Source organism: Parasteatoda tepidariorum, chromosome 7 (assembly GCF_043381705.1).
Source record: "Parasteatoda tepidariorum isolate YZ-2023 chromosome 7, CAS_Ptep_4.0, whole genome shotgun sequence".
Taxonomy (NCBI): domain Eukaryota; kingdom Metazoa; phylum Arthropoda; class Arachnida; order Araneae; family Theridiidae; genus Parasteatoda; species Parasteatoda tepidariorum.
The window spans coordinates 17,308,354-17,319,823 of NC_092210.1; the positions used below are offsets into that span (position 1 = coordinate 17,308,354).

The 11,470-nt window shown below is 31.4% G+C and overlaps 1 protein-coding gene across 1 annotated transcript; it reads left to right on the forward strand.

The window, feature by feature from the left end:
• The first annotated feature begins 10,549 nt into the window (after positions 1–10,549).
• LOC122268867 (uncharacterized) lies at positions 10,550–10,957 on the forward strand. The gene has a single exon (XM_043039598.1). It carries the CDS (start codon positions 10,550–10,552, stop codon positions 10,955–10,957), a length of 408 nt encoding a protein of 135 aa, XP_042895532.1.
• Positions 10,958–11,470: the final 513 nt, after the last annotated feature.

The window sequence follows — 11,470 nt, forward strand, 5'->3', positions numbered from 1 at the left end:
AAGAGTTATCCACTCTACTTTAATAATAAGGCACATTAAAACGCGACGCTTTTTTTTTTTCATTAGCGTGGGAAAATGGCAACACTTTTCGGCCAAATGTCCCCAGTGTTTCATTGCTGTAAGGAGCTTAACTACTAATTGGAAAAATGAGTCTATCATTTTCTTTTATTATTTTATGTAAATTTAAACTCTGCTTAATCATTTGAGTATTCAGTTAAATCTAATAAACTGCTTGGATGATTTTTTAGTTATTTGAGTGGACAAAGTTTATTTTTTAGCACCTGAAGTTAATTACGATTAGATTTATTTATGATTGCACGCATATAACTTCTCTCTATTCTTCTCGTTTTTAAATTTAATTCCATGTTGAATCTAATACATATTTATATGTTTGGCATACGTCATCAACCCTTCTGAATTAATCGAAGAGTAAATATAAATAAATATTACTTTTTATCATTACTACATAAATGCTTTTCGATAAATTATCGAGTAAGCATTTTCTTTTTTCTGTTTGCAGAAGAATTTATCATAGAATTGAACTAAAGGAGAGTTAGAAAAGAAGAAAAAACAATAGGAAATGAACAGAAATATGAAAAAGATGATGTATATGTTTCTGTAATTTTTATAGTGATTTATGTATATATTTTTTATTTTTAGAAAAGAATTTCTCGTAGTAGCGAACGCACTTTCAAAAAGAAATAGATTTACTGATTTTCAATTTAATATAAAGCATATGTAAAACACATGGGGAATTTATAAAATTAGAATCTCACGCTGCAGTCTAGATTTTTTCTAAATGAATTATGCTAAAATACATTTTTAAATTCTGCACAACTTATAAATCGTTGTTATATAATTTTTGCAATCAAAATAGCTCTTTAATATTCATTTCATACAAAAAGAGAAAAAAAATTTGAATCAATGAAATGCAATTTTTTTTAACTAACAATTCGTCAATTTACAGGCTTTTAGAATCGTTTCTTATTATTCAATGTTAGGCATCTGTAATACTTAAGAAATATAAATAATAAAAATGCAAAATAAAAATTTCAAATCTTATTTTAACATAGCATTGATAAAAATATTCCCGCAGAACTTTTTTTTAAACATTTTAACTGGTAATTATGCTTCTCTTTATTTATTCAAAAAGAAAGAAAAATATTTTTTAAAATTATATAAAAGCGGGTTTAAGTAACAGTTTATTGTGAATAAGTGAATTATATGGTAATAAGAATATGAATATGTGAACTACATGGTATAGTAATATATGAATTAAACAATAATAAGAATATAATTTTGTGTGAACTACACGATATAATTATATGAAAATTGCATGATAATAAGAATATGAATAATTGAACTAGTTGTTAAATAACTTTCTGAAATACATGGTAATAAAAATCTGAATATCTAAACTAAATGGTTACAAGAATCCGAATATTTGAACTACATAGTAATAAGAATATGAATATCTAACCTACAATAATATATCAGTTACATGGTAACAAGAATATGAACATCTAACCCACATGATATAATAGAATTTTAATTGCGTGGTAATAATAAGAATATGAATTTAATTTTTAATTGTGCCTGCGCATCTTTCACAACAGATCAACTAATTCAAAATAGCAGATTTTGCTATTTTGTGAAAAAACAAAATATTAAAAAAATAAAAGAAAGACAAAAGATTTTTTTATGTGCAACTAGAAAAAACTATTACTCGGCAGCAAAATTCTAAATAAGTTTTTAATAAGTTTATTGAATTTTTTAATACATTATTCCAAATTCCATTAATAAATCCACCACTTTGTTAATAGAGATGGGGCATAAAGGGCTTTTTAGTAATTATATACTAGAATCTCATTTTTTTTCCTTGCTCAAAAAACATTCACTTTCTTAGTCTAACGTAAATAAAAATTATTTTTTACACTTTACTTAATATTGATTAACTAAGTAAAAAACTGGATGCCATTATCCCTATTTTTAGTGAGGAAAGTAATTGGAAAATATTGCTCTCATTATAAAATAGTTTAAAGGCGACAAACTTGGAAATTATACACTTTAACATCGAGTGTATCACAATCCATCATGGTTAACAGTACTTAGGTTTACATTCTTTTTTCAAAGTTTCTTATTCCGCAAATCCCAATTTATTTTCTTGATTACGTAGGGTATAATTTCACCATTTCTTATAAATATTGCTTTATTAAATTTATAATAGAAGAGCAAATATTATCTCTACTTTAAATCCCCTTTTTTTCTCATTTTCTTTTTTCTTCTTCTTTTTTTTCTCATTTTAATTACTTTTCATGTAATACTACATACTTAAATACAGTTATTAGGTTTGAAATTTTCCAAGTAGTGATTCGTTTAATAACGAAACTTTTTGTCCTGCCATTTATTTTTATCTAGCGTTGAAACCATACTTTCTCTGTTTGTGAATGAAGAAGTGTTATAATTTTGCTCAACCTAAAACGGGTTTTAATGAAAACATTCAAATGTTTTATATTAAGTAATCGACTTGAATTTTTAATATAAATTTCAATTTCTAAATCAATAATTTCCTATTAGGAATAAATTATCAGTACCAATTACAAATGTGGTTACAGTTGCAAGTAACTATAAATTTATATCGGTTTTAGCTATCTTTTTCCAAACCATTTGTTCCTCAATCTCCCCTCTCGACGCTTTAACTATATTAATTTAAATTAATACAGCATTGTTATAGCAGATCTATGGACAAAATAATTCCTTACAATAAAAATATTTGTATTAAAAATTTTTTTTGAAAAGAAGGTTATCAAAGCTTCGACTATTAACCAAAACTTAAATTTCATGTAGCCACTCATGTTAGTAATTTTCCTTTTCGTTTTTTCTCAACAATTTAGTCATAAAACATTAGAAAGGATGAAGTTGACTGATCTCAAATTAACAATAAATTTAAATAAACTAAGGCTGGAAATTGCAACTTAACATCAACCATCTACCCTGATCTCGTCCATTGAATATTAAGAGACAAATAAGATCATCTTTAGATGTCATTTGCCAAATATCGAGGAATTCATTTCTTTAATGTGTTATTTACAGCAAAAATAAATAAATAAAATCTTTGACCTTGAAATGAATTCATCAATCAATATACAATCAATATACACGGATTCATGAATTCATAGATTTTTTTTCACACCTAAAAAAAACTTTTTCAACCTTTATGTTTCTAGAATCCTTTAAAAAGGATTAAAGAACGCCATGTATACTTCTGTTTTGCTACTATTAATCTTTATCAATTACCTTTACGATGGAGTCTGATTTCTAAACAATTGCAATGCAACAGTCATACAGCAGCAAACATTCCAATTATCCAAAACGTCAAACAATAATCACCACTTTAATTACTAAACGTATATGAATAAGTAACAAAGATAAGGCATTTGCCATGGTTTCAGAATTTCAATGCCAAATTGTTTCGATTAATTTTAATGAAAACACGACCCCTCTAATCACCCTTCAAATAGGATAATTGCTCATATCCTGACATAGCAAACATCTAATTTTGCACGACACGCTTCAACTACAACCCTTTATTTATTTAATGAAATTTAAGCAGAAACGAACAAGTCTTGATAATTGTATTGTATTTTTTATGAGAAATGCAAACAATACAGAAACTCGGTTTAATCGATTGACTTTATTCCGAAATCGTTTGCGAACGGTGAAATAATTTTTAATTTAATGCCGTAAAAGATAAAAGCTGTTTATTTAATTTCGAATCCCTGTTTGATAAATGAAGCAAAATGGTTTGAGTTAAATATTTACTACCGCTCTTCCGCTTCAGAGAAAATGTCGTCTATTGTGTTAAGATGTCGTTTGTAGAACGGATATTCAATTTCAACTTTTCACCGCAATGGCTGATGAAGCCTTAGAAATTCTAAGGAATCCCTTTAAATGCAGTCTGGAATTTTCATTAAACTGTTTTTCGAGAAGCTAACATTTAAAGTAAATGAGATTTTAACACATATGCTAAATGTAATCGGAAAAATATTTAAAAATCATTTATGTGAGTTTGTTTTTGTCAGCGATTTCGTATATGTGTATTTGAGTATAAATACTTGTAATATGCTAATGGCCCCAAATCGATTTATTTTGAAATAGGATTAAAAAAAATCTTTGAAAGCTGTCATTTTCTAATGAGTTTATGACTTTTACAAATATTAACGGTCCAATTTTTTGCCAATTTTTATTAAAATATTTTTCTTTGTCTTACAGAAAAAAATTTACATTTATATTTAAATGCAATTTGATTTTTACTTACTGCAAAAAATACAATTCAACTTAAAAATTTTTCATAGTTTATAACTATCTAAGAGAATTTTAGTTCAAAATTTGACTTTGTAAGCCAACGATTATGTAAACGACGAGAAAAATTTCAAATTACCTGAATAATAACATACTTGATTGGCAAAAGATCGAATGCATGCGTAGATTTCAAAATCTTTGCATAAAACAAGAAACACTTTTTCATAAAACATTCCAGCAAAATCACAACAAAAATCTAAATATTTGGATTTGGATTGCTTGATTTTTTTACGAATAGCCACATAAATATAGTTCAATAATAAATGTAAAAAAGTATTTTTAAGATACTCATTTTCAAAAATTCAGGATAAAAAATTCTTAAGAAACAAACTGAAATTTTTTTTATATTTTTATAGAAACAGTTATCGATTTATCCGTTAGCCCTTAATCAATAAGGTGTCTTACGTCACTGAATATAAAAGTGCTAGTTTAACAGATTATTCAGTATGTCCTTTAATGAACTTCCTAAATATATATCTTTGTAATGCTTTTTGAAATCAAGTAAAAATGGTGTATATTTAAGATCGGAAGAAATAAAAGCGCATTTGAACTTCGTCAAACCACTAGTAAAAGAGACAGAGGATGAAATACGTCAAAATCAATTAGAATGCCTGATAAAAGACGGAAGTTTTTCTTCTTCTTTGTAATAACCATTTAACTTATCTTTGTTTCTTCCAGTAATAAAACAAGTTTTGATGTTTTGCATTCCTCCTTTTCGGAGGTGATTCGTAAGATTTCGATAACTCTTTTGCTTTTACCTGACTTTAAATGTTAATTTGAAGCTTTCAATGAGTAAGCTTATCTGATATCCGTTTTAGAAAGGTTTCTAAAAATATACACTCTTAAAATCTCACCGCTAAATAACGGTCGGTTTACGGCAACAAGTATGCCAGTCACTGACCGTAAAAAGAAATTCATGTCCGTAAAGATACAGATCTCCTCGTAATTTTTTTTTCGTAGAATGTTCACTGACCGTAATGAACGTACATTTTCCGCTGTGCGTAAATTAACGTTATGCTTGTAAAAGTTATCTCCAGTTAAAAATTTTGACATTGTTTGAGAATAAGGCTATTTGTTGGTCGAATCGAGTCAGACGGCGAAAAGAAGTGACACAGAGCAAAGCTGTCTGCCATCTATCGAGAAATGAGTGGTCAACCAATGTAAAGATATTTTCTTTGGCACCAGTTAGGATCGAATTCGAGACCTTTGGATCTGCAAACACCATAAAAAAGTGTGTACACTTTCAAATTTTGTTAGAAAGTTTTATAGAATAACCGTATATATTAACGGTCAACTCTACTACTTTCGTTTTTGTTACGGAAACTTGGACTTTTTCTCTAAGAAAAGAGCTGGCTGTATAAGTTAGTGTTCAATTCTCTCCGAACTTTAAGGAAATTTCTTAGAGTGTGTATATCATTGGAGGTTATTATAAAGCCGATTACAATTTTGAAATGAAGTTAAAATAAATCCACCCGTTTCTTTCTCGTTTTTTTTCTTCCCCCCCCCCCACTAAATGTACTTTTATTATATATTCTTAGAAAAACAAGCTTTCCTAAATGCAATTGCATAGGGCATCACCGTTATCCAAAGACCGTTAATAATGGCAATCCAAAGTTTTCATAACGGATTTGTTGAAAATAAAAATGCTCGAAAGCTGTGAATTTATTTGCCAACGCTCTAATTAGTTTCTAAAAAGTTACGCTACATCCTCGAAAATGATCCATTTTCACCCTAACTCTAGATATCCGTGATGTTTCTATGGCAACAATAAATCGGGTATAAATATTCAGTTCTTTTATAATCAGAAACGAGTATTGGAAAGCGTACCTTGATCCATTTTATATCTGAATAACTGGAAAAGATTGTTTTTAACGATATTTTTTTGGGCTAAAAAATAATGGCATCATTATAGGACAATCGGAATATTTGTGTAAAAAAGTATCATTGCTTTTTTAAAGAATAATCATCAGGAAATCATCAAATTTAAAGCGCGTTTTCAAAAAGAACTTTTTAACCATGAAACTTGGAAAAAAAAACTTTGATTGCTTCTAAAATTATTTCTCCCCTAGCGCAAGTATTCGCATGAGCTTATTTAAATACGTGAAGTTATGAATACTTTCTTACAATACAAATTTAGTAATTAATAAAAAAGCAAGGTGAACTGTTACAGAACGATAAGCGAAAGCAACGTACAAAAATTCCTAAATTTCTAAGTTAAAATTAAAAGTGAGTTAGAGAAAGTTATTTCTTTATGAAATTTGTTAATTTTTATGCTAAGTTTATTTTGCTTTTTATGCACTGTAAAAAAATTTGGTGTATAAGTAAACAAACTTTATTTTACTTTTTGTGTTGAAGTAAAACAATTTTTTTTACAGTGCATGTAATCGCATTATTTTCATTAGTTTTCCCATTTATAATTTTATCTATTTATTTATTCACGTTTTCTTTGTTTACTGACAACACATATTTTCATACCCATTAGAAAAGCACATAACAATATGATCATTTTTAGTAATATATTCGTATAATTCTTTCAAACAATTGTTATTTCGTCAATTGTTTTTTTTTCTTTTTTTGAACGATAACTACAGTTTTGTACTTAAAATATTTTACTTATTTTACCTCAACACTGAAAGTGGTGGCAACTCTGCACCAAAATTTTTTATAGTATCCAGTCTGTTATTTACAATAGAAAGAAATTCACCAAAAGTTACAAATTTCTAACTTTTTCTTTGTGTTTTTAGAAGTTGGTGAATTTGTGTGCCCTGTTTTTGGAATTTTCTTGTATAAAAACTATTTAAAAAATAAACAAATTTAGTTATTAATCGTGCAGTGACATAGCTATAGACTCTCGGAGATTCTGGGGCGCAAATTTACAATTCAGCGGTATTTAATGACCCACTCTCCCATTTAGAGATTTTTCTCTTGGTTTTAGTTGGTCACAATTATAATGCAAGTTTTCATTTCTCTTCATTTCTAAAAAAAGTTTTTATTCCCATCGAAAAATAAATCAACAATCAAATTTTTTATTATTATTTGAGAAAATGCCGAAAGTGTCGTCAAACGTCGCTGGATAGGAAAATCTCTCCCGAACAAAGAAACAAAGTGAAGCCTCCTCAATCACTGGAATTCTGATTCTTTTAACATGTAAGAAAAAATCTTTCTAACAAGAAAGTATTTAAAAATGGCCTTTTTCGTACATTAACGTATAATAAATAGGTTTGTTTCAGCCAAATTTAAATTTTTTTTTCAATGCCCACCTGTGTTAACATCCGTCAATTCAGGCATATACAGGGCGATTTTGTTGGCCTCTCTCTCAGGGGAACCATATTAGGTAGGCCAGCGTTGCTCCCACAGTGAGGACAGATAGTAGAGAGAAGGAAAGAACATCCATGCCTTGCCCGGGATTCGAATCCAGAACCTTTCTGATGCAAGGACAATTCCTTCCCCCTACACAAGCGGGTCGGCAATTTTATAAATTAATGTTAAAGGAAGACTAAAATAATACGACCGCTTAATCACTTCACAGTAGTTTTTGTTGTAAGAACATTTATAAAAATTACAATATAAGAGCCCATTATACATAGAACACAATAAGCGTCAATGATACAGTAATCGATTGAACAAAGATGCAAAATAATAACAATAAAATCACTTTAAATAACTTCAAAATAATATCTTGGGTTAAATATATATATATATANNNNTATATATACTCTATAACAAAAAAATCGACTCACCAGGAAGCAATCATCCGATTGCTTTGAAATTTCGTATGCACGAATGTTTTGAGCAGATCAGGTTGGAATGATGCCGACTGGGGACGTATATTCTTTAGCGACGAATCCCGCTTCCAACTATGTCCTGACGATCATCGAAGACGTGCTTGGAGACGCACAGGGAAGAGGGGGGATCCTGCCTTCACTATTGCACTCCACACCGGTCCTCAACAAGACATTATGGTCTGGGGTGCCATTTCCTTTGACAGTCGGACCCCTTTGGTGGTCATTAGAGGTACACTTACTTCACAGCGGTACGTCGACGACATCCTAAGACCTGTTTTGCTACCGTTCCTTTTGCAGCGCCCTGGGCTGGTTTTTCAGCAGGACAATGCCAGACCACATACGGCACGTGTTGCTATGAACTGTCTGAAAGCTTCTCAAACTCTTTCTTGACCTGCCAGATCACCAGATCTCTCTCCCATCGAGCATGTCTGGGATATGATGGGAAGGCGATTGCATCTGGCACGGAATGATGATGACCTCGTTCGACAATTGGATCGAATTTGGCAGGAAATACAGCAAGAGCAAGAGCTTTATCGGTCTATGCCAGGCCGTGTGGCAGCTTGTATATAGGCGGGTCAACACCTTATTAAACTTATTACTGTAACTCTGCAATAAATTATTCAATTGTTCTGAAATTTTAATCATTTACTATTCTGTACATTGTCTTCCTATCCACCGATTTTCGTTTCAATCGGACAACTCCTTCTTGGTGAGTCGAATTTTTTGTTATAGAGTGTATATATATATAAGATAGCCAATTATAAATATATAAACATATAAACAGCTATTTGAGGACAAATTGGCGTCCTTGAAAACTTTTACGATTTGAGTACTTGATGCATTTATGAAAAATATAAGTTTATGTGTGCAGCAGAACTTTTTTTTAAAAATTGATAACTAATATCAAGTGCAGAACCATCATCATCGAACTTGATTTTATTTTTAAGCAGTTTCAAAATATCATATAAATATTCTATTAGATTAAAATTCGTTTATTTTTTGGTGAAATTATTTTAAGAGAAGCATTGCGTTTTCATTTGATAGTTTTAGCACAGTACTAGTTTATTTTACGTTTGTATTCGTAGTAAAACGGACTATCCTGTTTAAAATAATGCGCATTTCTATTTCTTTTCCTTCGATATTTCACTTTATCTAATTAAATATAAGTTTTCAGAAAAAATCGAGAACATTTAAGGAACATATTAAAATTTGGGGACATTTTCTGCCCTCAAAGAATTTTTGAATACAATCGATGAAATTCGGGAACTGTCTTCAAGATTTGAGGCCGTTTGATCACCCTTTTATTTATAACACAATACTCACTTGAAAAGTTTTTTTCTCGATTTAATAAAAGCAAAGTGTCAATTAGGTTTGAAAGATCCAGTTTCCATGCTCTCTTATTCTCAATTGAAAACTGTGCCAAGCGACTTAAACGCTCTTGGCTCATTGCGCTTCTAATGTATTTTTGAAGCTATTTCAACTTAGAAAAAGGTTTTTCTGCCTTAGTCTCTGTTAATGGAACTGTGAGAAACATGAAACAGAAGCAGACATCAGGATACGATTAAACCAAAGTATTGCAGTGGACGAAGTAGATCCAGTAGATTTTAAACAGCAGAAAAATGTTTTTATTTTACTTTTAAAAACAGTTTTCTCTCTGGAAATTTCATCGGAAAATTTTTGAGATACATCTTTCGGAAGCATTCGAGTAAAATATTTTTGCTTCATCAAAAAAAAATAGGCTGTCAAAAAAATTCAGAAAAAAAGGCTGCATAACTTTGCAGGCATTAATTACAGATTTCATTTCTTGAAATCTGTTTTCTAGCTGAACACAAAGTGTATGAACCATTGGAAGAAACAGTGATACCTTACCAGCTTGTTGGGTCTTGAAGTCGGTCATTCTCACAAAGTTCATCAAAATGTCTTTTTATAACTTTTCTTCTTTCGTTAGACTAGGAGACCCCATGCCCTGCTCACTCCACTCGCCAACACCATAATTGATTCTCATTCATCATTGTTCTTTTCTTCTTAAACGTCAATATTGGCGTGTCAGTGTGGCCGAGAGGTCAGAGTCGTCGTCCTGGAAAGACTGAGATTCAGGGTTCGATCCGCTGAACTGTAAGAAAGTACAAACTCTAAAATAAGCTTTTATTTATTATTTATGTTTCTTCTAGAAGTTTCTAGAATGTTCTAGCATATCATTTCCTGTTCCTATCACTTTCTGTTATTATTCCTATAAAAGACTGGGTGTCTCAAGCCGAGGCCCAGTTACTTTGTTCACTGTACTTTGTAGGTGTTGAATAAAGCTCTCGTACTTTGTAGACTAAGTCCTATTTATTCTACGTGGCATTTGGTGGAGGCGCCGGGTATCGATCCCGGTACCTCTCGCAAATTACTTCTCATCTATGGATTTATTTTCTGGATATTGGCAAGCAGAAGCACTACGCCGTCAGCCATCTAGAACTCGAGTTGCTCCTTCTCGGCAAACTTATGAGTCACGTCGTCCTCAATTACCCCGTCGCAAAACTGATATCAGGAGAACAGAGGATAACAGGCCAGTGTGTTATCACTGCGGTCGTCCAGGTCATGTATACCGACACTGCCGTGAAAGACAGACATTTCAAGACTATAACCCGCGACAAAGAGAGACGATCATTTCAGACGAAGGGATTAGTCCCAGTAGTCAACTTAGTTCGTCGCCCCAATTTGAAGAACGAAGACGATCACCATCCCCATATAGGCGTAGAAACAGATCACCCTCTCCATACAGGCGTTCTAATCGCTCCCCATCTAGGCGTTCAATGGAAAACTAGAAGAAGCGCCCTTCTTCGGAGGTAAGGTCGCTAAGGGAGAAAAACCTCCAACAGTGGCCCAGATGAAGGACAATAAACTCGAAATAATTATGGAAAATAAACCAGTGACAGCTCTTATTGATTCTGGAGCATCTTTTTCTGTCATTTCTGACAATTTTCGAAAAACTGTATTAAGAAAAACCATGCTGACCGATAAGTCTAGTTTATTCATAAAAGTAGCCGATGGAAAATACGTTAACCCGATTGGACGTTGTACCATAAGATTGACAGTCAGCAACCGAACGCAGCCGTATGAATTCATTGTACTGGAAAAATGTAGCCATGATGTAATTTTGGGTTGGGACTTCTTACACGCCTCACAGGCTATAATTGACTGTGGCCGCAAGGAACTGGTGCTGGAAGATACTTGGGACGAAATAGCACATAAGGAACTCCAACAAAGCCGACTTTGTGTTGTAGAGGATTGTGATATTCCTCCTATGACCATAAAAAGAATTAAAGTGGAAACAACAA